At 36.6% G+C, this 25,792-nt stretch overlaps 1 protein-coding gene across 2 annotated transcripts in view; it reads right to left on the minus strand.

Annotated features, from left to right (window-relative positions):
• Positions 1-1,899: 1,899 nt before the first annotated feature.
• ERP44 (endoplasmic reticulum protein 44) overlaps positions 1,900-25,792 on the minus strand; it is an 88,250-nt gene continuing 64,357 nt past the window's right edge. Inside the window, exons 5-12 of one of the 2 annotated variants that reach the window (XM_052645073.1) lie at positions 23,785-23,969; positions 22,412-22,527; positions 20,571-20,628; positions 18,261-18,377; positions 15,912-16,023; positions 14,903-15,044; positions 4,192-4,294; positions 1,900-2,219 (exon numbers count right to left, since the gene is read on the minus strand). In XM_052645073.1, coding sequence (XP_052501033.1) covers positions 2,118-2,219; positions 4,192-4,294; positions 14,903-15,044; positions 15,912-16,023; positions 18,261-18,377; positions 20,571-20,628; positions 22,412-22,527; positions 23,785-23,969 — 935 coding nt within the window. In that variant the 3' untranslated portion in view covers positions 1,900-2,117. The remainder of the gene's footprint in view (positions 2,220-4,191; positions 4,295-14,902; positions 15,045-15,911; positions 16,024-18,260; positions 18,378-20,570; positions 20,629-22,411; positions 22,528-23,784; positions 23,970-25,792) is intronic. The other variant, XM_052645074.1, reaches the window with a different exon arrangement.

Here is a 25,792-nt window from a genome sequence, read left to right on the forward strand (position 1 = left end):
ACCCTGCACTAGCCCTGTGGCAAGAACTTACTTTCTCTAGTGCATTTCTGCTGTTTTGCACTTGAGCTTGTTAGTGACTTTACAAAACTGGGCAACAAATCCTGATGAGTGCCGAGCATTTCAGGTATAAAAATTACCCAACGTCACTGCATATCTCATTCATTCAGTAAACATTTATTGATGTTTATTGTCCCGATACAGGCATAAAATTTAGTATCCTTGCATGCCCTCAGTGGCTTCACACTCTGGAGAAGACAGTGACAGTGGCAGGGCTACAGTCTAATAAGCCCCCATATGCATAAATGCTAAATAACGCCTCAAATCCACTTTAACAAGCCACTTAGATCACACTGTGTTATCTTAGATCACACTGAAGATGTGTTCTTCAGGGCCTTTATCATGACTACTCTCAAACCAATTCTATGCAACCCAATTCTTAAGTGTAATCTTCTGCTTACTATTTTTTTTAAAGTCAATTAAAGGATTACAAATTTATTCCAGTCAATTGCAGATGCTGCTTTTGGTTTTGTATGCTTGCTTGTTTAATGTTTCTAAGTTTTCATTCTGACACCTCACATTTGGTCCATCTTCTGACTTGAAGACTGTAGCTCTGATTTCAAAGTTACTGATTAAAAGCAATGGAGAGAACAGAACTAAGGCCCAAACTTGAGGAAGCTCTGTCCTGCTTTTCTAGCATTTTCTATTAAACATGCCCCATACTACCTTACTAACATTTATTAGTCTAAATGAAATGATGGGCAAGTCATGCATAACAAAGAATTTTAGACTGATTTTAAAAAATAACAATCATTAAATATCTATTATAAATATTTACTTTAAAAGAACTGAAAGATGTTACATATATTACATACTACATATAATGGCACATGTCAGCCTTTTAAGCTTAAAAATAATCTTTCCCCAAACTGGGATTGACTCAGACTCCAAGTATAAAATGACTCTTGGCCTATAGCACCAACCCAGGCCCAGAGGAAAGCCAATTTTGAACCTGTCCTCTGGCATTGGGCTTCCTGATATGACACCGAGGGTCTTCTCCCTCTGATTTTGCTCCCTGGCAGTACTGAGGCCTGGCACAGGGACCCATTTCACTGAACGCTGCAGGCCTAGGAAATCAGGGAATCTAGAGGACATAGGGTCCTCCTTAACAATTTCACAATGAAGAAAGAAATATGCCTTACTGTCTTTGCTTTTGATCTATACAACTAGAACAAGACTACATGATGGAAGAAGGTCAGAATTACTGAAATACATTTTCTCTGCTGGTTTTTCTCTTTGGAAATTTAAAAGTGTCATGATAGGAGGAGCCTTAAAAGCCATCTAGTTCAATACTGGTAATCTGTTCCACTAGTATCTCCTTTTCCTCAGATTTAGGTATAATTCAAAGTTTTAAATGCCACCCATATGCCACTTTGTTAGACAAACACATAGAAATTTAATAACACTTTTCATTTTTTTTCTTAATTTATAAGGACAATTCCTGCCAAATGTTCTGGCTTATGGCTCTCCTCCTCTTCATACTATGTTTAAGTTGCATATTAAGAATCCAAAAAATACCACTATGGAATTTTCATAAGCAATATCCAACTAATCAGTAAAACACAGTACACAGTGTGAAAATTTTAATTTATTCCCCCTCCCCCCAGCCATCCAGAATGTATACCCCTTTAGCTTTGAGAAATGTGAGAACTAAAAATACCAACAGAGTTGATCATATATAGAGAAAAGAATGAAAAACACATACTACACAGGAAACATCCCTAAGTCCTCCCTAGCCTAGTAGTGCAAGTTAATGGTATATATCTGGCAGTCTCACCTTTCACTTGATGTATAAAAATTTTACAGGACAGATTTAAAGTAAAGGTAGGCCTCTGATTTTTATTTATTTATTTTTAACCCTAGCAGATTTTTTTAAAAGAGGCTATATTAAATGACAATACATTTTGAGTCGGGGAGAGAAAAAATTAAAAAACCCAAAACTTCTTTCAGTTTATTCAAAATAAAAATACACATAGAATTATGAAAATATAGGTTTACTATTTCCACCATGTAAGTTGATGCTGCTGTTTGAAAGGCTTGCAAATTGTTTTTCCAAGTTTTTAAAGCTCATCTCGATCCCTCAATAGAGTATACCTATATTCACTGGGTGCTAGTTTCTGGAAGGAGCTCTCAGGAGGACTGCTTGCTACATCCTGGACTTCCTACATGGGAAAGAATAAAACATTTTTATATCAATATATTTTATAGTTATATTTTAATAGGAGTATTAGGTGCATGGTAATTGCCCTATAATTATTTATTAATAATCAATAAACTATAGCTACTATATGCCAAAGACAAGAGTTGAGTTTGAAATCTTGCTTTCCCTGTTTCAAATGCCCTTACTCAGATTCTCCAAGGCAGGGCTACCACAGAGCCATTAACCGTTGATCTGATGACAGTTACTGAGGTGTGGTGGAGAAGCAAAACATCTGACACCTGGGTGCTTTCCTAGAATATTCTGTAGAGGCAGTAAAATCCTAAGCTGGCCAAAACCCTTCCATTTTACAAATGACTGCTAAGATTATTAAAGGCACCTGTAGCCTGGCAGGCGACAGTCCATGGCATTGCAAAAGAGTTGGACACAACTTAGCAACTGAACAATTCTGCAGACAGAGATCTGGACGTCAGCAGTTACAAAAACCTAGCTGACGTAAGGAAGAAAAACACTTCAATACTCTTAAGAAATTTCTGTAGTATTTTACTTGTATACCAACAGTACGTAAAAATATCCAGTGGAAATATAAGAGTGACGTAGAAGAATTTCAAAAGGATAGTGCAGTCTGTCCTTTACATTGTGAGCTCCTCAAGAGTAAACGTGATTATCATTGTTTTAATATTCCCTGTAGTTTACACAGGCACATGGTACATGTAGTACACTATATATATATATATATATATAAATAAAATGGCACATGGGAAGCAATATATCCACACTTTACTTTTTATACTTAGTCACATTCCCTTTCCCCAATACATTTGTTATTTTTTGCTGAGATATGTTTGGTTTAATTAATCTGAAGCTATACTACTATGAAATGAACATGTATTTGGTGCCTACTATGTATTAGTATGCAAAGATAAATACAAGAAGTTGAGTATCTAATATAGAAATTGAAACAAATCAGGATAATACAATAATGGCAAGCCACATCTTTTCTTACTCTGATAAAATACTAAGCAGGCCTACTTTGGGTTACTGCCAACAAAGTTTTCCTATATCTATAGTTGCTTAATTATCAAAGAAAATCTGATCTCAGATTGTAAGGAAAAAAGCATGTTGTCAGATTCCCAAAAGTAACTGGTAACTCTGAACTTAATTTGACTGTTAAAAATTCACTTAGTTTTTATTTTTCTTTGGTGGTTCTTTTGGCAAAAACAGTGTATTGACGTTCTGGGCATATGCAGTAAGGGTTTTGGTATATATCATCTCTGGTATATATCATTCCCTCTCAGTATAATGGTAACAGACATGATATAAATCAATAATGCATCAAAATGCAAATTTAGGGGTGTTTAACGAAGTAGGTACTTATACAGAATTTACAAGGTAACTTAGAACAGAAGAAAATTCTCAGGTTAAAAATACCTATCTGTATATCAAGCAAATATTAAATTGTATTGGTAAACAGTTGTCAAGCATTCTACATCTCAAACGGAAAAGCTGCATTAAACTGTAAGTTTTGAGCATTATGAATACCGTGGTGATGAAGGCTCTTAAGATATCAAATCATTATTTTCTTTATAGTGTGGTGGTCACTCAGCCACAGAGGAAGGCTTAAGCAATTAATGAAATCCACTGATTTCTTTGCTAGTCTACCTGCTTCTAATTCCTACCTCCTCTATATGAAGCTAACTGTATTTAACCCTTTTATGGCCATTTTCCACCAAGGACTTACCAGACAACTTTGTTTATATGATCAAGGAAGTATATTGTAATATTCTTACAACTTTTCTGAAGGTTTAAAATTTTTAAATGAACATAATTTATATATTATCTAGTTTGTTTAGAATTTTTTTACAAAAATATTCAGGACTGGAAACTCAAGCTTATGCAAGAGCTTCAGAGTCTTTTCAAGACTAATTGAAAAAGAAAAAAAAGACTTCCCACTGAGAAACAAACAAGAGTCCTACCTCTCCTGGGGCAGTATCAGTTGGGTCAGGACCATGATGGAATTCTCTGTGTAGTTTTCCAGAATGTAAGTCAAATACAAACTGCTTGAGTTTTCCAGGAATTCTAAAACCAAAGTAAAACAAAAATTTAGCTTAAACTATTTAGATGGACTTATTTCTATTTTACCAACTTCACAACATTAAAAACAATTAAAAAAAAAATTTAGCTACAATCCCACCAACTCACCATAACTAGTAACAATCAGTCCAGGTACATCTCAAACATTTTCACACAGTTGTAAATCATCATGTCTAGTACTCAACCGTGTGTTCCAATGCTTGCACGTGTTTTACAGAAAATTTTCTACGCTTACTGGAACAAATGCTTCAGAATCAAGATGGTGTCCTAAGGCTTATTCCCTTATGTTGGGCATTCATAAATTTTCCTTAATATATAGAACTGCAAAATCTTATGTTCTGCAAAATTACACTAAAAATAATAGAAGCTCAAGGGAAAAAAAATGTAGGGACTAATCACTTAAAACTATGTAGGTCTATCCTGAATTAACTGAAGGAAGATTATATTACAAAGCTCCACATCCATTTGGCAAAGTATTTGGAAGGCAGAATTTTAAGCCATGGGAAATAAAGAGAATCACACAGAAAACAGAGACTGATGTGAGCACTTCAGAATGACATGGTGCTTCCAAATATGTAAGGCTTCTCCACCATTCTACACGTTCATGACAAAGGAAATGAGACAAAGACTATGAAATAGAAAAAAAATAAACTGGTTACAAGTCATAGCTTGTTACATAGGTTTGTAACCAGATTCCTACTAAGAGCCTAAAAAATATTAGTGCCCTTCAGCCTCCTCCAGCATTTGATCTCTGTGTCAGCCAGATGACACCTTAACCTGAAGCTTAGCAGTCTTTTTTGAGATATAGGGCATTCACTGCCAGCATAACAAACTTTATCAAAATAATCTAAACCAGGGTATAGCTCTTTCATGTTTTTTCTTAGAGGGAGAACTTTCTTCACAACTTAAACCACACAGGCAGTTTCATCGGCTACCTTAACACTGAAAAGCAAAGCACTTCTCAAGGCCAGTGGCCTTAAAAAAAAAAAAAGTCTTCATACATCACAAACACAAAGGCATTGTCTTTTATGGTGAAAAAGCTTTCCTTAGTGGCTTCAAACTATTCTGAGGAAAATAACGTGAACCAACATCAGTTCAGTTCAGTCGCTCAGTCGTGTCCAACTCTTTGTGACCCGAAGGACAGCATCACACCAGGCTTCCCTGTCCATCACCAACTCCCGGAGCTTGCTCAAACTCATGTCCATTGAGTTGGTGGTGCCCTCCAACCATATAACTCACTGTATATTTGATGACATTCCTGTAATTACCAATTATGGTATGAGCACATCTGCAGGACAGAAACATGCACTGCAGCAAAACAGACCAGTATAAACCTAAGCAGATTTACATAGTACCAGCCTTTTCCTTTACAATTATTTCCCTGAGTTGTATCTGATAAAGAAGGAGTGATGAGTTAATGTGTAAGAACTTAAAACAAAGTGGGCAAATTATGGTTACAGAACATCAGTATTGACTACTGCTTGTCTACCTGTTTGTTCTCTGAGGTCTTGCCAGCACTTTTGTCTTTAATACTAAAATCCATTTTGCTAATTTGATAAGTAAAAGACACCAGCATTTTGATTTCCATCTCTTCAGAAATTAAGCATTTTTTCCATTGTTTTAATTTCTATTTCTGCTCATATGAATTGTTTGTCCTCTGCTGAGATCCTGGTAGAGATCTGGCCTCTACTGAGATCAATTAAAATTCATTATATTTTTAAATAGAAACCTGTTTCTCCCCCTCCCCCCAATCTATTGCATGGAATAAAATGCAGGTCTACAAACATTTTATTTCCTTCAGTAGAACTGATTTTTTAAATGACTGTTTTGGTAGCATACCTGGCTTGTGTTAATATTACCAGTTTTTCTTTTTATCCTCTCCTGAGGTCCTGCAAGTGCTGTTTCTTCTCTTCAATAACTCCCACTGAGATTAACAGCCAATAACTTCATTGTACACCCATTTCGGCTCCCCACTAGCTCCAATGCAACAGAGGCCAGCAGGTGCCAAATGCACAGTTTACAAATACAAATGGCTGTCAGGTAGCTGTATTGACAGAATGCCTCTGAAAGGGTCTCTGGTACAGAAGAAACTGCACATGCACCAGACAGAAACACTGAGAGGATATCAATTTAATCTGACATCATCTATTGTCACCCACAGCAAAGTGCTCAAATATATTCAAAGAACTGCAAATCTATACTGTTTAAGATAAAGCCCTTGCTAGTTTGTTATTTAAAAATGTTCAAAGATGGTCACACCAATACAATGTGAATTGCTTCTGCTAGTCAAGAAATAATTTACAATTAAATCTTAAGTGTAACAGATTCATAGACTACACTCCAAACAGATTTTTCCCCTACTTGATTTTTTCCCCTTTGTCAACATGTGGGAGAACTGTGAGTAAAAGCAAAGACAAGAGAGAGAGGATGAATCTGAATTGATGTGGTAGAGAAACAGATGACAAAGAGCTCTTATCTAGCTTGTGGCTAGAAATTATCCAGTTATTAGGTAACAATCAGTGAATCAACAATACATTGTCAAGAAAACAGGCAACACAGTTATTTGCTAAAAAGGAAGATAAATAGACCCTTACTATAATAAATTCAATTAAATTTTCATACTTAGGGTATACTTTTTCTAATTAGAACCCCTAAGTGTTTCTCTTTCATCCTCCATTTTTTTGTCTGCTATTTTATTTTTAGGTGATGCAAAATTTAGACATGGTGAAATGCACAAAACATAAGTGTATCATTTAAACGAGCTTTAACAAGTGCTTATGAGGTGAGAAGTATTTTTATTAAAAAATTTACATACAATAGAATTCATTTTTTAGGCTTAAGTTATATGAGTTTTAACATAAGCATGTAGCATCTTGTTACCACCTATACAAACAGGAAATAGAACAATTCCAACACTCACTCCTATCTTCCTCTTCCCTTTAACTCTTGCTGATCTGATCTATTCCCATAATTTGTCTTTTCCAGAATGTCATGGATGTGAAATTGTGAGACTGGCTTCTTTTACCTAACACCCTGCATTTGAGATTTATCCCCTTTGTTGCATGCATAAAAATGTATGTTCTTTTATTCACTGAATAGCATTCCATTGAGTGGATTTACCACAACTGGTTTATTCATTCACCCACTGAAAGACACTGGTTCTTTCAAGACTTTGGTGATTGTAAACAATGCTACCACAAATGTCTGGGCATAGGTTTTTGTGTGAATATAAGTTTATTTCTCTAGGTAAAATACTAGGTTATATGCATGGTGTATGTTTGACTTTTTAAGAAACTGCCAAATTGTCTTCCAGAGTGGCTGTATCATTTTGCAGTCCCACTAGCAATGTATGAGAGTTCCATTTGCTCCATATGTCAAGCATACCTCTGTTAAGCTGGAAAAAAAAAAATGGGGGACATATAATTTGGAGTGGAGAAGGAATCGATCTATGTGGGTTGAGCCAATCAGATGTCTACAGAATGTAGGCCAAGGGGTTTAAGGAATGCAATCAGATGATATGATGAGAGTTAAAAAGTCATAGAGAGTTCAGACTAAGTCCCATCATGGTAAATCAGAACTGCGTCCAGGCAGAAGTTAGAGCAGGGCAAAGGAAAAGCTGCTCTACAGAGAGGAGGATGGGGCAGATGTGAAGTGAGAGCCCAGAGAAGAGCTCCTGGGCCCCAGAGGAAGGGAAGAAGAGATCAGCTGCCCAGCACTTGCAGTGCTTCAGCCTAGTTCCCCTCAAGCAGTTCCATTCCTTGTCATTTTCTTAATAGTTTTTCAGCATAAACCCCTTGGTTTTGAGCTTCACCGGGTGAGTTATTTTGTTCCTTGAAACTGCAAATACTTAACAGCAGAACTATCCAACAGAACTTGTGTGATGACCAAAAAATACTGTATATCTGTCCTGTCAAATACAGGAACCATTACCTGCATGTGGCAACTGAACACTTGAAATGGGTTTAGAGTAAGTGAGAAACTAAATTTTTAATTTATATCATTTAAATTAATGTAAACTTAAGTATCCATATAGGGCTGTTAACTATCATATTGGATAGAACAGCACTATGACTTTTGACAAAAGGTCAAAAACAAGAAGCACAATCAGTAAAAGACAATGAAAGAGCCATTTCCCCCCTACCAACAAAGGGAAAATCATGATGGGGAAAGTGTTCCATAGCATCAAAACTACAAGGATGTTAATGAGGATGAATCAAGTAAAGTCCCATTAGTAGCAGTGTTATTTTTTCATGGGAAAAACCTGGATTTCAAACAACAGAGGTTATTTAGACAAATCATGAAACAATCCATTCAAAGGCAAGCTATCTGGCCACTAGAAATAATGGAAAAATACCGATGAATGGGAAGATGTTTATAATGTGTGGATAAGTTAAAAAGAAAATTTATAAAATAGCATGGTTCCAATTTGGAGAAGGTGATGGCACCCCACTCCAGTGCTCTTGCCTGGCAAATCCTATGGTAGGCTGCAGTCCGTGGGGTCCCGAGGAGTTGGACATGACTGAGCAACTTCACTTTCACTTTTCACTTTCATGCATTGGAGAGGGAAATGGCAACCCACTCCAGTGTTCTTGCCTGGAAAATCCCAGGGACGGGGGAGCCTGGTGGGCTGCTGTCTATGGGGTCACACAGAGTAGGACACAACTGAAGTGACTTAGCCACTTAGCAATGGTTCCAATTTTATAACACATACATATATTTAGATCTCTTTTGTGGATTTATAGGTGATTTTTATTCTTTGGCATTTTATCAACTTTAAGAATTATCCACAAAGAAAATATTTTTATAATCAGATATAAGGGACAAATTATATCCTTAACAGATACATAGAGAGCAGACATTTTTGCCTGGTGCTTGATGTTAAGAGGAAAGCATTCAGTCTTTTACCATTAGAAAATAGCTGTAGGTTCTCTGTAAATGTCCTTTATAAGATTGAGGAAGTTTCCATATATTCCTGGTTTCTTAAGCATTTTTGTCATGATTGATATTGAATTTTGTCAAATGCTTCTTGTGTATGTTGATGTAATCAGTATATGCCTAATTACTCATTGATTTCTGAAAGCTGGAAGGAAATGGCAACCCACTCCAGTATTCTTGCTTGGAAAAGCCCATGGACGGAGGAGCCTGGTAGACTACAGTCCATGAGGTCGCAAAGAGTTGGACATGACTGAGCGACTTCACTAATGACTAAATGTACCAGCCTTGCATACTTGGGATAAAGCCCACTTGGTTGTTGATATATTATTCTTTTTTCACTAATTGCTGGATTCAATTTCCTAGTATTGTTTACTACTTTTTAACTCAACTTATACAATAGTTTGAACTCATTCAATGTATTACAGTGTAAAAACACTATATCTTGTCATTTTAGTTACTTCTTTGAGCTTCAGCTTTCTGATATGTGAAGTGAGAACAACTGCTTTATTTATCTAACTGTATTGTTTTTATAGTCACAGACTTGGATTTAACTCCAAATATGTTAGTGCCTATAATAATCACACGACCGAGCGACTGAACTGAATAATCATAGCTAGCCTTCTAAACACTAGCCATGTATCAGACACTGTTCTAAGAGTTATACATATTCATTTAATACTCAGAAGAACTCTGTTAACTAGGTAAAATTATTATCATTCCTGTTTCATGATGAGGAAACAGAGGGATAAAGGTCTTAGGAAACTGCCCAGGGTGATATAACTAATAGATAACAGACTGGGTCCAGAGTCTGTGCACATAACCACTGTATTCCTTGCCTCTTTAGTGACTCCACTTTAGTGAATTTTCTAAATCTTGCAGAGCTTAACTTCTTGATTGTAAAGTAGAAATAATATCTACCTTCTAAGCTTGTTATAGATTAACTGAAAACACATATAAAAGGATAAAGTAGGGCTAGTACAGTGCCTGGCTCTGTCAGTGCTTGATGTCTGTTTTGCTGGCAAAACCAAATAAGGTAAAAATATATTGGAATGATCTGAAAAGTAAAAGTACTTATAAATACTACATATCAAGATCAGGTGTACAAAAAGTATGTTACAGGAATATAAAAATGGTATTTAGGGGCCTGGACCACTGTATATGTATCAGCCCAGTGGCTGATAAGAGAGACACATTCAGAGAATTAAAACTACAGAGATGAACAGGAGAGGTAGAGAACAGGGCAGATGAGTAACTGAGAAATACTAGGATATATTCCAGATATATACATTCAGAATAGTCAAACTCTTAATCTTATAACAAGTGATGAAACTAAAAGCAAATTAAAAGCATTTAATACTAATTTAATACTAATGCCACCACAAAGCACTTAGCATAGCAAGAGATGATGAAAACTAAATACTGGCCTTTTAAAAATATTCTCAGGGTAAAGAATCTGCCTGCCAGCGCAGGAGACATGGGTTAGATACCTGGTCCAAGATCCCACATCCCTCGAAGCAACTAAGCCCGTATATGCGACAATAACTGAGCCTGTGCTCTAGAGTCCATGAGCCACAACTACAGAGCCCGTGTGCTGCAACTACTGAAGCCCTTACATCCTAAAGTCCACGCTTCACAACAAGAGAAACCACTGCAATGGGAAGCCTGTGCACTGCAATGAAGAGCAGTCCCTGCTCACCATAACTGGACAAAAGCTGGCACAGCAATGAAGACCCAGCACAGCCATAAATAAAACTATAAACACACATAAAAGATTTTGCAGCACCATTTTTTTTTTCAGTCAAAAGCCTGACTTGGGTTAAAAAAAAAAGAACCCCTAGATAATGAAGAATGAAACCAGGTTGTCAGGGTTACAAGGGTAAACATTTCTTTTACCTATCCCTCTAAGTTCTTTATCATCTCATTCAGTTCCTGGTTTGTTCCCTCTAAGTTGAAGGAGACAGGCTAGTTCATCATGGCAGCAACCAAACTGCTAAATTAGGGAGATACCCACCCCTGTAGCTTCAGTTTCATGTTGCCTCTCTCATCTCCTCACAACCATGCCCCCTGAGTAGTTTAAGGAATTATGATCATAATTTTCAGTGATGCAGTGATTTGAAATAAATGACCTAGATCTCAGAATTGGGGAACTCCTTAGCCTTAGAGTAACTTGTTCATTTCCCTAGGAGTGATCTGACATCTTGCTGCTTTTTCCCGTCACTGGGGCTCTGGTGGGAGCTTACCTAAGAACCCCTGAGCAAAGGAACAGATGGTGGGGATTTGCAGGCCACAATTTTTAGAAGGTAAGTTTCTCCAGAAAGCCCTTCAACAGTCTTTACACTAGACCCCATCATTTATTCTCTTCTCTCAGGGCTGGCGAACATTTCCTAGGCCTATCCCTATGTGCTTAGGCTTCAAAACTTCCCCCTATTCTACCTCCATATAAAATCTTTACATTTGGCAAGACATCAATCTGGTCAAACTACAGATAGATAGATAGATAGATAGATAGATAGATAGATAGATATAAAACAACTAAGGATTCAGAGAGGTGTGATTCAGTTTCAGGTATTAACAAACAGTGCCTCTTCAAACATCTTTCACATTCACGCTTAGACTGCCTTTGTATGTACTGAAAATGTAACTGTTTTGGTATCAAGTGTTACGAGCTTGAGGTTTGGGGGTTCAATATACTCTGACATGACTTCTAGCCCTGCCAGTGATTAGTGGTGTGGCCTTGCTGGTTATGTTACATCCCTAAACCTCAGGTTCTCTGAAATAAGGGACGAACAGAATACTGGTTAGCAGCTCCCCACACCATGCTGCAGTGCCTGCCTTTAGCATGGGAGGAGACTGCATCATAAATCTGCTTTCCCTCTCCTTACCACCACATACTTCTACCAGTTGACTCCAGAATTGCTGAGTTACTAAGTAAAAGTAATAGTAATTACAGTAATTTATGGAAACGGCTTATCATTTAAGCCTTAATTACCATGCAGCACAATAACAATTACACAAGCCATTAAATGTGTCAGATTCACTTTGCTGCATGTCTTTTATTTTTTAACACTAACATCTATTCACATAGGCTCAGTTTGTAGCTCAAACAGCATGTGCCTTCTTATAATTAAAAAAATATTAGAGGAAACAGTGCCTAGGAGGGGAAATCAGGCACCTAAGGGAGAAATTAAAAGTAATTTGTTTCAGAGCTTCAAATATAATCACTTCTCTTATCTCCCTCCCTGCTCACAGGACTCAACACTTGCAGGATGGGAAAGAATCATTTCCCATTTCCATGTTTCTTTGGGGAATTTTACTGACTCTGTCTTTTTGCACCAGGGCACAAGCAGAGAGAGTGCTTCCAGCTGATAAATTAGCTTTTCTTGGTAACATGCCCATCTCTTGGTCCAGTGAACTGTGGCTGGAGGATAGGGGGATTGGGTCATGTGATAAATAATATGACCGCTGATCTTAGTTTGGGTACTCTAACAGACACCAAGATGGGATTGGAAAGGCTAGAGTGTTTTAAATCTGACCAGAACTGGAGGAGAAAACGTAAAAGATAGCCATGGTGAAATCTGTCACAGGTTTCCCTTCATGTGTAACAATGTTCCTGGGAATAAAAGCCAAAGTTGGGCATAGTTTGGTTTCTGACTCGTAAACCTAACCTAAGTCAGCATCCTCTTGACTTTGGCTAACTTGAAACTTCATAATTAGGGCTGGAAATTTACAGTGAAAGGAAGAGGTAGATAAACAACCCAAGATTTGCCCACTACCAGAGGTAGGAAAATATAAAAATTCATGCAAATAACCCATGAAGAGGGCAGCATTTTAATACCAAACATTGTCACTGCCTGGAAGCTCCTGAAGTAAACTCAACCACTACAACAGCTGCCCCCTCTCCTAAAAGGTCTGTTCTTTTAGCTAGAGTTTACAGCCTCTGGAGGCAAGCCAATGAAGTAAGAGGAAAAGGATATGCAACCAGCTAAGACATTTCTGTCTAGCACAACAGTCAATGCTCACACAATGCTCAGCAATTTAGATGTTTTCACTTTACCTACACTCGGAAGAATACCACTTAGCATATTAACTCACTGAATATTTATCTGGGTCTTCTATATGACAGTTGTATAATATAAACCACTGGTTTATATATAAAATAAAACCAATGGTTTATATATAATATAAAAAGTTTACTAAGACTGGATCCCCAGTTCAGTCCAAGAACTCACAACCAGGTAGAAAAAGGAGATAAGCTGGGAATAGGCAATTGGGTTTTATAATGTGGTAAGTGCTCTGACAGGGTTCAGCAGAGGGGCACTGATTCAAGATTTCTGGAGATGTTAATGCCTAGGGTAGGACCTAATGTTCTGGAGAAGTTTTTCATGGAGGAGAGGAGATGGGGCTTGGAGAAAGGCGATGCTGGGAGGAACAAGTACAGACACTGTGGGCTGAATATGAGTAGACAGGAGGGGGATTGCTGAGGTAAAATAAAAACAACTAATGTTTTTAAGTACTTAATGGTTCATAACACAATTATCATCTCTCATTCATTTTTATAACAATCTCCTTAGGGAGGCTGTACCACCAACCACACGTTAAGTGTAAAAGAACAAGTAAACAGAAGTGACTTGCCTGAAAGTGAAAGTCGCTTTGTCGTGTCCGACTCTGCGACCCCATGACTTGCCTGAGGGAGGACCCCAAATGGAGACCTCCTCTATGTGAGGACTGAGAATCTTCTTCTATCAAACAACCATATCTCTATTAAAATATTTAGAAGTGAGTGAGGTAGTCCATTCTGCAATAGGACTTCAAATCACCCTCAAACTGTGAAATTTAATCTTTAAACATTAAAATGAGTGATATTTAAATTAATTTTGAAAAGAAAAAGGTCTATTTTGAATTAATACTTGTATTGCTTAAATTTTTCATATACGAAGAAACATTTCTACTTTAACTGTTGTATCTAGCATCTCAGAAAGCTGATATAAATAGTAGTATCTGTGGTAGTTACTAGGTTTATGTTTATTAACACTATGAGAACAGAGTCAGAAAGCATATCTGTTCTTGGAAAGGTTCTTAGCTGTATGCCTTTATAAATGCTTTGTCATAGCCATCTTCTGGTCTTAAATACCACTAACATTCTTGACACACAGTCACAAATGAGCACCAATATTATTCATTTTCTTTAATCTACTTACTCCCTTGATGTGCTGACAAAGACTAAATTCAATTCAAAACAAATTTCTCATAGGTCAAAATTTTTCTTTCAGAAATTAATTCCCAAGCATTTAAGATTATCTAATTCTGGCATTTCTATAGAGATATATCATAATTCTCATCGTCATTTAACATTTTCTTTTTTTCCTTGGTTTTGCTGCTCAGCTCATGGGATCTTAGTTCCCTGACCAGGAATTGAACCTAGGGCCACAGCAGTGAAAGTACCAAGTCCTAACCATGGAACCACCAGGGAAATTCCCCACAGTCATTCATACTACACTCTGGAGTTTAAAACAAAACAAAACAAAACAAAACTCTTCCTTCCAAATAACACAGCATTACTGTTTCAACATAGGATTATTTAAAATATCCAAACAATCATTTTAAGTTCATTTTTGAGACACAGATCAGTAATTTTAAAAAACCAAAACGAATACTTACAATACATCCCTGAAGTCTCCAAACACATACATATGCCTAAAGCTGTCAATAGCTATTACAGGGCAATCTGCTGGAGTTTTCTGTATGTGCAGAAGAGGATGTCTAAATTTGTCACAGTCAGCATGTAAAAAGTTTATTGTACCTTAAAAAGAAATAGAATTTGGAGAGGTAGATTAGAATATTCTTTATTATATTTTCATAAGTTTGCAAGTTCATAAAAAGTGATATACTAAAAACTTCCCAACATGCTTTAGAGTAATATAGACTACAAAGACTAAAACCTAAATATTACAACACTTAAAGAGGTAGGATTTTAATTTTTAAGGCAGAGAGTATAATTTCTTTAGAAATGCAATAGTGAATTTTAAATTTTTCTGGGCAATTGTTTGCCCTGGAGATTATGCTGGTCTGTTCTCATGGGAACATCTTCATTTCATCAAGGATGCCCTTCCAGTCCCTACTGGTTGATTTTTAATCTACTACAATTCCCAAAATATTTACAGAGACTGAAATGGGCATGGCTCTATATAAAACCTTCAGTCTATTTTGTTTGACTTTCTTCTCCAGTGGTGATAATGCAAATTCCGTTTTGATGCTTTGGAGAAGTTTGCAGAGAACTACTCAACTTACTTTCATTTAGAAATACAGTAAATGTTAATCAGGCTGTGAAAGTCCTCTCAGCAATATCTCTGGAACTATTAGAAAAGGACTAGACAAGCATCAAGGTGCTGGAAGAAAGTGCCTAAAACACACTGTCCACCCATGATCCCACTTTTCATGCTACTTGATTTTAAAAAGCTAAAAAAATTGTGTGTTTTGTTTAAAGCTACTGCTTTGCATTATCTCTACTCATACCTCCCTTCCCCATATTTTCATGTAATTTTAGGAGTTGAGTTAAAATAACTTTAAGTTTTTAATCCAAATATACTTATGTCAATATTAATGTAATGGAAAGGGGGAAAGTAAAAAAAAAGAGAAAAGAAGGATATAAACACCTTCATCTGTCTACCTTTTTCACTTATTAATTGTCGGGCTACTTCATTCTGGAATATTTCTAAACTTTCTGTATCTTCTTTCATGTGGAAGAGTATGAGAAAAGGCAGTCCTTCTTCTGTCAGTTCCTGTATAGAGAAGTATTCAATGAGAATTACCAGGCCTCTCCATTCAGCTCTAGCTATTTTCTAGGTAGGAACAATTTAACCTCAGCCCATGTAACATAAAGCAGCTGCAACATTCCAGGAAAAAGAGACCAATGGTGTAAATAAATGCCTCAGTGGAAGAAGGAGCCACTGAGAATGGCCCCCTGTGTCCTGTACCTTGGGAACTGACCTGCCTTAAGGTAACCACTTGGCTGACCTGTGACCTAGTACTGGATGAAGCCATGGTATTTAAAAAATGAGCTGACTAATGAGAGGATAAACACTCTTCACAGATAACAATGAAAAACTGAGTGTACAGCAATAAATAAATGTAACTGATTTGCAAACTTACATTTATTCTAAGGTTTATTGCAAAAACCACTCCACTTACATGAGACCTACCAACAGCTGAAAAGTGTGATACAGAGCAAAAGACAAAAACCCCATAATATAGCCAGTTTTCAATCAATATACAATTTATCAACATTATTAACAAATACTTCCACTTATATGTGTATGCTTATATATATACCTTGTGCATATACACACACAAAAATACCTTGAATCTGTTCTGAACTCTCAGAACATTTTCTCAGTGCCTCACATGTGGCATGTTACTTTTTAGAAAATTTAAGAGCTAAGAAGTTAAAAGTAGAAAAAATATATTACTTTATTAGTAATAAAATTACTAATTTTGTAACTAAACAAAATTTTTTATTAAAAGAAATCCTACAAATATAGGTGAACTGACAGTTGTTAAAGAGAGAAGTAATAAATTAGTAGTTTGAAAATATGAATTAGTTTGCTAAACTAATTTACATACATTAACATAGTAGCTGGTAGTTTAACCTACTAGAGCTTCCAATGTACCCATGTCCACATCTGTACCAATATATTCTTTACAAGTAGGTAGTCAAGAATTCAGGAGAAAGAGAGCAAGACAACCAGATTTACAGGTTAACAAATCTTTCCTTATATTTTAAAGGATTTGTGGGTAATTGGTTATGAAATGTAACAAGTCTAAAGAATTTCATTAAATGTGCCGACTACTATAAATGAGAGGCAGGGTTGGGGGTGGAAGGACAGACCTCTGTTTAATTGTTCAAGATTTTCCAGGTCTGTACCTTTAAACTGTTTTGAAACTAACCCTGTAAGAACTGCCAAAGCAGTGAATAATGACAGGTTACTAGATCTTTCTGAGTCTCTAAGGTCTAAATGAGCTGCTACAATAAAAATGTTAATTAATTCAGATAAACATACCTGAAGCCCAGGGAACAGAGAAAGTAGAAAGGATAAAACTAAGACAATAACCAAGCAAGCAAGCTTTACTGCAACACAACCACACTTATTTATGTACTAAGGCTGCAAGTTGAATAGCTGCAACACAGACTGTATGAGCTGCAAAGCCTTAAAATACTCACTGACTTTTTACAGAATTGCCAACCTCTGACTTGGCGGGAATTATATGAGAGTGTTTATTCTGTCATAATTTCTTGAGTTGTATATTAATACCTGAGCTATGTACTTATTCTTTTGAAGTATATATCCATATTGAAAGTTTTAAGGTAAAAAAAATTTTTAAAAAAATTACATTCTTAGGCTGTGGGTTTTGAAAGTGAAGGAGTAAAATGAAATGAAAGCTATGTTTCAAATACAGTAAAAAACAGAGATGTCTTTTTAAAAACAGACACAGCACTTTGTATTTGCTCCTCCAACCTCCTAGGTTTTTATGGGAGTTGTTAAGAACTGGAGATAGGCTTTATTTCAGGCACATGGGATCACTGAGGACAGTTACATGGTAATAATAATTGCTTTCATTATTTACAATGGAAAGAGAACACAGTTTCATTCTTTTAGGAGAGGAATCAGAAAAACATTTTCAAAGCAAAGGATTATTCACTGTATATAATCAAGTCTAACTAAAATCTGCAGAACATTGCTTCTAAAGCAATCTCCTTAAATAAGAATCTTCAACCAAGGGTGGGATCAGAATCACCTTCAAACTCATTTTCAAGGTGGTCATGAAACACTGCTACTGCAGGAAATACAACAGTGGGATCTGGGACAGCAGAAGTGGCCCACTGGCCTGTATTATGGAAAGAGCTATGACGTGTTCACTGTAACAGTAAGTTCTGTGTTAAAACAGCAAGATGGGTAGAAGCAGCTTGCTCTTTCGGAAATCTTTATTAAAAATAGCAACATACACTAGAAAGCCATACCTCTCCATTTTCGAATGTTATTTCTCTGACAAGAGGAACGCATTTATCTTGAATCCAATTGTAAGTCCCATCAAAATTTGTCATAGATCCCAAGTACACCATATCTGGAGCAGAATGCTGTTACAAAAACAAAGAAAAAAGTAAACATCTAACCTATGCTAGCAAAACTGCATTCTTAAAGCCATCTATGAGCTTAGAAAATCTACACGGGATATAAAAGAAGCAAAAAATCATGGAACTTCTGAGAAAGAGGACTACTGATGGTAATAAGCTGCTAACTATGATTATGAGGGACCTGATTATCTAATCTGTGATGCCTAAGCCTTCCGCTTTCCCTTGGATTTGCATCAAGTAAATGCTTATCAGTATCTTCATCAATAGCCGGCAGGTGTTGGGAAAAGAATTATCCTAATGATTTCATTGAGCTATCTCTCCCTTCAAAAATGTCAGAAGAAAATTTGGAGACTTCCAGTGAAAAAGCCTTGAAAAATACATGATACTATATAAATCTAAACTAAAATTAACTGCTGTTATCTGTTTCCACATTCACTCAAAATCAGTACCTATGAAGTGCCTAAAATGATGATAAATTGCTAACATTACCTAAGCCAACTACTGTGACCAAGCATTGTTTTATCACCTTGTATGTGTTTTAAGCACCTTGTATGTGTTGACTCAATTAATCCTCAAAACATCCCCATAAAGCAGGTACTAGTATTATCATGGCTGTTTTTACTAATGAACAAACTAAAGCACAGAGAAGCTCACAAACTTTCCCAGAGTTTTACACCTAGGAAGGTAGCTGATTGTATTATTTTAGTGAAGTACAGTTGATTTATGGGCTTCCCTGATAACTGGAGACCTTGGTTCAATTCCTGGGTTGGGAAGATCCACTGGAGAAGGGATAGGCTACCCACTCCAGTATTCTGGCCTGGAGAATTCCATGGACTGTATAGTCCATGGGGTCACAAAGAGTTGGACATAACTGAGTGACTTTCACACACATAGTTCATTTACAATGTTGTGTTAATTTCTTCTGTATAGCAAAGTAACTCAGTTATATATACATACATATCTATATAAACCTGTATTGTATATATGTATTTTGTTGTTCAGTCACTAAGTTGTGTCCATCTTTTTGTGACCCCTGTGGACTGCAACATGCCAGACATCCCTGTCCTTCACTGTCTCTCAGAGTTCGCTCAAGTTCGTGTCCAGTGAGTCAGTGATGCCATCAAACCATTTATCCTCTGTCGTCAATTTTTCCCAGCATCAGGGTCTTCTTCAATGAGTCGGCTCTTTGCATTAGGTGGCCAAAGCATTGGAGCTTCGCTTCAGCATCAGTCCTTCCAATAAGTAGTCAGAACTGATTTCCTTTAGGATTGACTGGTTTGATCTCCTTGCTGTCCAAGGGACTCTCAAGAGTTGTCTCTAGCACCACAATTCAAAATATTAATTCTTCAGCACTCAGCCTTCTTTATGGTCCAAATCTCACACCCATATATGACTACTGGAAAAACCACAGCTCTGACTAAACGGACCTTTGTTGGCAAAATGATGTCTCTGCTTTTTAGTACATTTTCTAGGTTTGTCACAGTTTTTCTTCCAAGGAGCAAGTGTCTTTTAATTTCATGGCTACAGTCACTGTCTTCAGTGATTTTGGAGCCCAAGAAAGGAAAATCTGTCACTGCTTCCAGCTTTCCCCCATCTATTTGCCATGAAGTGGTGGGACCAGATGCCATGATCTTAGCTTTTTGAATGCTGAGTTTTAAACCAGCTTTTTCAGACTGTTAGGTCAATTTGGGGTAATAATTGTGAGTTTTGTCTTTCTTATTTGTGGTTACCATCACCTGGGTCTAAACAGCTACTTCTAAGTTTAGATACACTTAACTTCTTAGCCAAGGGTTAAAAACAACCTAGCGCTCCTTAGTATCTGCCAAGTACCAGGTGAACTTATACACCAGGAGACATGGGAGTTTGGCTAGTCTCATTCAAGCTAGAGTGATGACCACAGACCTCTGAAGCATTGTTTTGAACGTGAGTCCCAGACTGAAGGTGAAATAGAAGTGGGAAAGGCCTGGGGGTCAGGCGGTCTCTAGTCCCAGCTCTGCCACTAAATGCCTGTGTGACTTTAGGCTTGTGTTTTCATCTTTACTTTAAAAGGTTTGGATTAGGACAAAATGATGTCTTAAGGTTCCTTCCAATACTAAAACTTTATGAATCTGTGAATATTAACATGTACAAAACTATAAATTATAGTATACACATATTTACATTTTAAATTATACACACTAAGAAATAGCAACTTACCCCTGGAGGCTTATAGACTATGTTGTCTCCACTGTATCTTTCTGGTTTTGAAACAACCCTAACAGAAAGAGAGAAACAGTGATAATATTTTTTAAGAAAAATAATAGCAGTAATATGTCTAAAGTATCCCAGGTGGCACAGTGGTAAAGAATCTGCCTGCCAAAGAGATGCAAGAGATGCCGGTTTGATCCCTGGGTTGGGAAGATCCCCTGGAATAAGAAATGGCAACCTACTCCAGTATTCTTGCCTGGGAAATCCCATGGACAGAGGAGCCTGGCTGGTTACAGTCCATGGAGTCACAAAGATTCAGACATGACTGAGCAAGCACGCTTAGGAAATATGCTAGTTGTTTTGCAACATATGAACTATAACTTGAAATACATACCTTTCCATCTTTCCTACTTATAAGATGATGCAACACCAAGAAAAGCATACATCTGAAGGAAAAGTTTAGTACAAGGCAGATTTTTTTTTTAAGGGACATTTTAGTTAGCTGTTTTTGTGATTGAGTATGTTATCTTTGGATTAGAAGTTTTGGCAGTAAATGGCTGTTTTTGACCCCAGATTGTTTCTAGTAACTGAGGTGATATCTGGACAAAGCCCTTTGGATACAGACAATAAGGATAAACGCTCTGCTCTTAAGTGTGCTTGCAGTGTTAGAGGAATAGTGAGGGGCCTGCATGGCTGGAAACAGTAATGCAGAAAATGTAAGGGATATGTTCCTTCATTATTTACTCTGTACAACCATCCTCATAAAACACTGATAATGTTTACAATAGAACACACATACAAAACCTACAGAAGCATTTAAAATAAGGGAAAAGGTCACAAACTGGAGAGGAAATACTATGCCCGAAATCTGGGCTCTACTCAAGACTACAATTGTACTAGTCAAGGTACTGCAATTGAATCTTATCAGTTACAGGTCAAAGAAAACAGATAGTATTGCAAAACATCAAAGGATGGTGGAGATAATTTTCAGTGAGAAGAGACTCAAGGACAGAACCATAAGAATGATTCTATTTTGAAAGAGAAAGAAAAAAAAGAAGATAAAGCCAGGGAAATCAGAAATGTAAGGATCAAACCAGGGAGATTCAAGGTAAAGTACAGACATAGCAGAAGAAGGACAGGATAGCTCAGGGTCACATCCTTCAGAGAAATTGTAGAGAACTAAGACTGGAAAAAAGACCACTGGATTTGCTAATTAAGAAGTCACTTTGTGACTGTGCAGAGAGATTTCTTTAGGGTAATGGAGGTAAAAGTTTTCAGGAGGTTAACATATTTGAACCATTAGAGTATGAGAAATTCAGGGTAGTCAAGCATAACTAATCTTTGAAAAAAATTTAAGAATGAAAAGAAAGAGTTGAGTTAATAGTTCAAGAGACAGAAGAGACAGATTAGGAATGAGAGAATCATGCTTTTGGAAAAGGAAAACAGTTCATGAAAAGGGTCAGACTGAAAACATGAGAAAGCAAGGACAACTGATGGATCAAAGCCGCAGAGGATTTTGAAGGGACAACTGTAGGGATGCTAGTGGAGAAGTTAGCTGTGGAATGAGCATGTTCCTCTGAGGTAGGGAAAAGACAGAAGAAAAGCTGGTCCATCCTTTTCCTCTTATGTACATTTTGAAAAATATAGTACAGAAAGAATAATTAACAGACTTTTAAACTCCTAAAAAGAGAGGTCAGAGATAGGCATAAAAACTTGTCAGTGACTTTAAAAGGACTGACATAATCTTTATGAGAGGTCATCTTCAAAAAAACCACCACACACAACAAGAATTTAACATGGCAGCTGAGCTGACCCAACCACCAACACACTGTACCAATTAGGCTACTTACCCAAATGCAGCTAGGAAGGCACAATCATCATGCAAAATATTTGCTACTCTTTCAAAAACTCTGTAGTTTTCTGAATCCTTCTGCTCAAAATATCCAATGATATTTCTTTTGCTGCGCTGTAAAATAAAGTATGTAATTACTTTATAAACATATGTAGTTCTTTAAAAAACATTTTATTTCATTTACGTAGCTGCTGTTCAGTTATCTCCAAATGAAGTGTAACCAGCTTTTAACACCTAATCCAAAACTATTAAAGATTACCTTAGGTTTAAAACAGTCTGAACTATCATCTAATGTAATAATTTCCTAATAACATTTTATTTTAAAATTTCAAGAAATAATAACTGTTTAATTGGTGACAGTTTTTTTCCTAAATAAGATGACTAATTCTAAGGTGTGTTAAAATAATACATCAATTTGTAATGTGTGGCTGTTGGCAGAGACTCCATCATGGGTCTCTCACACTTTTAAACATTTAGGTATACCCAAGATCCAAGAGTCTGACCATTCTTGATCCAGGTCATCTCTCAAGGTTATGCTTATAGGGAGCAAGGCTCAAGTATGAGGTGATGTCTCCCTCCAGGACAGAGAGCAGGCTTACTGCTGGGTCTGAGACAGATATTTCCCAAGCCTAGAGTTCTCCTGTCACAACCCCCTGCATGAGCAGGGATCCATCTGGCCCTCTTTCACCTCCAGGACTTGGGGGACAAGGAAAACAAATGCAACCATGCTCACACTGTTTGCTGTGATGTGAGCAAGAAAACTGTTGTCTCTGACCAGGAGCCTTTGTCTTCTAACAGCATCCATGAAATGAATTGGCTAACCTGTTCATTTGTAAGCAGGGTAAGAATCAAGTTGTAATGACAATTTAGCAATGACAATCTGAAGCCCAAACTTAATGTTTTCGTTTGCTTTTAAAACACTTCTTGGTGTACAAAGAAAAAGACCTTGTTAATGTATCATTAAGGGTGGTTAGGTCAGAGGATACTAAAATTTATACAAACTGCTGCTACAGGAGTAGTGAGAGCAGAGACCCTGAGGGTTGCCACTAAGCAGAAAAAGGAAACTGTGGTTGTGTGTGCCTGACATTAACTTCTATTTCTTCGTAATTCAGGCTACCCTTTGCCCTCAATTAAATTGAATTAGTGCAACTTTATTGCTTTATATATTTTATTCAAAGGCTCAGTAAAACATTAGCATTCCCCTTGAGAATTAATTCAAGAAAAATTCAACTTGTTATGTATATGTATACATCAAAATCCACTGCAGTGGACTATAAGAAAATGTCTATAGATTCTTTGGTTTCCTAAGAATCTGTTTACATGAATCAAGCAGGCTATGCTCATTTGATCCAGCAAAAGTCAATGACTTACATCAGGAGTGGTGATTTCTGCCAAGTCATGAAGTTCTTGAATGGGGTCACTTTTTTGTTGCCTGATGTAATCTGCAAGTGCTTTCACTGATCGCTGACCCCTGTATTCTCTCTTCATCATCATCCCATTACGAAACAACTTGAGGGTTGGGTATTTGCTTATCCTATATCTCTGGGCTATATCAGCTAAAAGAACGAAAACGAAAATTAACTTTACCTTCTAACTTGGTCTCAGTGGGCCCTTTAGCCCAGCTGTAAAAATCTTACAATTATTTAGGGAGAACATTTTGGTTCATATAATTCTTTTCCAACATTAGAAAAAAGAAACTAATCATGACAAGGTTCATATTGGTTAAGAGGCTAGGTTCCAGACGTATACTGCCTGGTTTAAACCTCAAAGCTATTTTACTGGCCGTTGAATTTGCAAGGTGCATCAACTCCCCATGCCTTATTTCTTATCTGTTATATAGGGATAATAATTTCTACCACACAGAGTTATTTTAAGGACTAAGTTAGACAACTCAAATGCATAAAAGAGTAAATTCTTAATAAATGTCATATTATTGTAGATGCAGTCTAGAAAAAAAATTGGAATGTGCAAAATTCCAATTTTGAAAAGTCATTCAAATTACTTTATATTGTAAGGATCTTACAGTATTTAGTAAAAGAAAATTAAATTTAAATCACTCTTAAAGGCTAAAACTATTAGATTCATGGCTAGAAGAAGTATTTATAATCCCACATATGAAAATTTTCTGTAAGCTAATACAATTAAAAGCAAAACTCAGAGTATACACCAAAAAAAAAAAAAAAAAAAAATATATATATATATATATATATATCCCTTTACTATGACCTAAGGGTATATTCTCACACAAATCATTAAAATTAGTATTCAGAGTTTCAAAATAAGAAACTGAGTAAAAATGTATGCTGATCTCACTTTTAGGAATCACAATTACTAAGATACAGACTCAATCAGAATGGAAAAGCCTTGAAATTTTTCCGCTGTTACTTCTAAGAGGTAGCTACTAGGAGAAATCAATGGTTTCTAGACACTTGTTTTAATTCCTAAGTCGTGTCCATCTCTTTTTGTGACCCCCACGGATTACTACCTGCCATGGTTTCTCTGTCCATGGGATTTCTCAGGAAAGAATAATGGAGTGTGTTGCCATTTTCTTCTCCAGGGGATCTTCCTGACCCAGGGATCAAACCCACATCTCCTGCATTGGCAGGGGGATTCTTTACTGCTGGGCCACCAGGAAGTCCTAGTGAAGCTCAACGGCCATACTAGTCACAAGTATGAGAATGTTAAAGGTGCGCTACACTTTTAGACTGACGGGAACCTGAGAGAGCATAAGTAGCTTAAGACAGGTGAAAAAAAATGTTTTTAACTGAGTTCTAAAATTAAGGAATTTTAAAATAGCAGCACAAAAACCATGAAAATTCTCTAGCACTACCTCCATTCCTAGCAGTTACAAAACAAAACAGAACTGCAATACTGTCTTTAATTTTCTAGGAGATCAGACGGTAGAGACAACAGTACCAGAGGATATATACTCGGATGAGTGCTGACAGTTTCACGGGTGTACACATAGGGCAAAACTTAATTTGTATGTTTTAGCTATGTACAGTTAGGTCAACTATACCGCCATAAAATTTTTTAAAAATTAAAATGACCACTGACTATACAAAACAACAACTATGCCTTGTGGGGTTTGACACAAAATACATAAAATAAAAACAACAACATATAAACTGGGGGAAGGGAAGTAAGCAGAAGGTTAATGACTGTCTGTAAGCATTCTAATGTCTTTGCAATGCCTTGGAAGAGGTAAAAATACACTATTTTGGTAACTCAAGGTTGCATTTATTCCCTAAGATCAAAGAATGCTAAAATGGTGTATTAGAAGTTAAGGATGGAATATGGGTTCTCAGAAGTAGGTTTGGAGAAAAGATGATGTAATTAAGATCATATAACTCTTTGTTAACCTCCATGGAGGATTTAT

This window comes from Budorcas taxicolor, chromosome 8 (genome assembly GCF_023091745.1).
Source record: "Budorcas taxicolor isolate Tak-1 chromosome 8, Takin1.1, whole genome shotgun sequence".
In the NCBI taxonomy this organism is placed as follows: Eukaryota; Metazoa; Chordata; class Mammalia; order Artiodactyla; family Bovidae; genus Budorcas; species Budorcas taxicolor.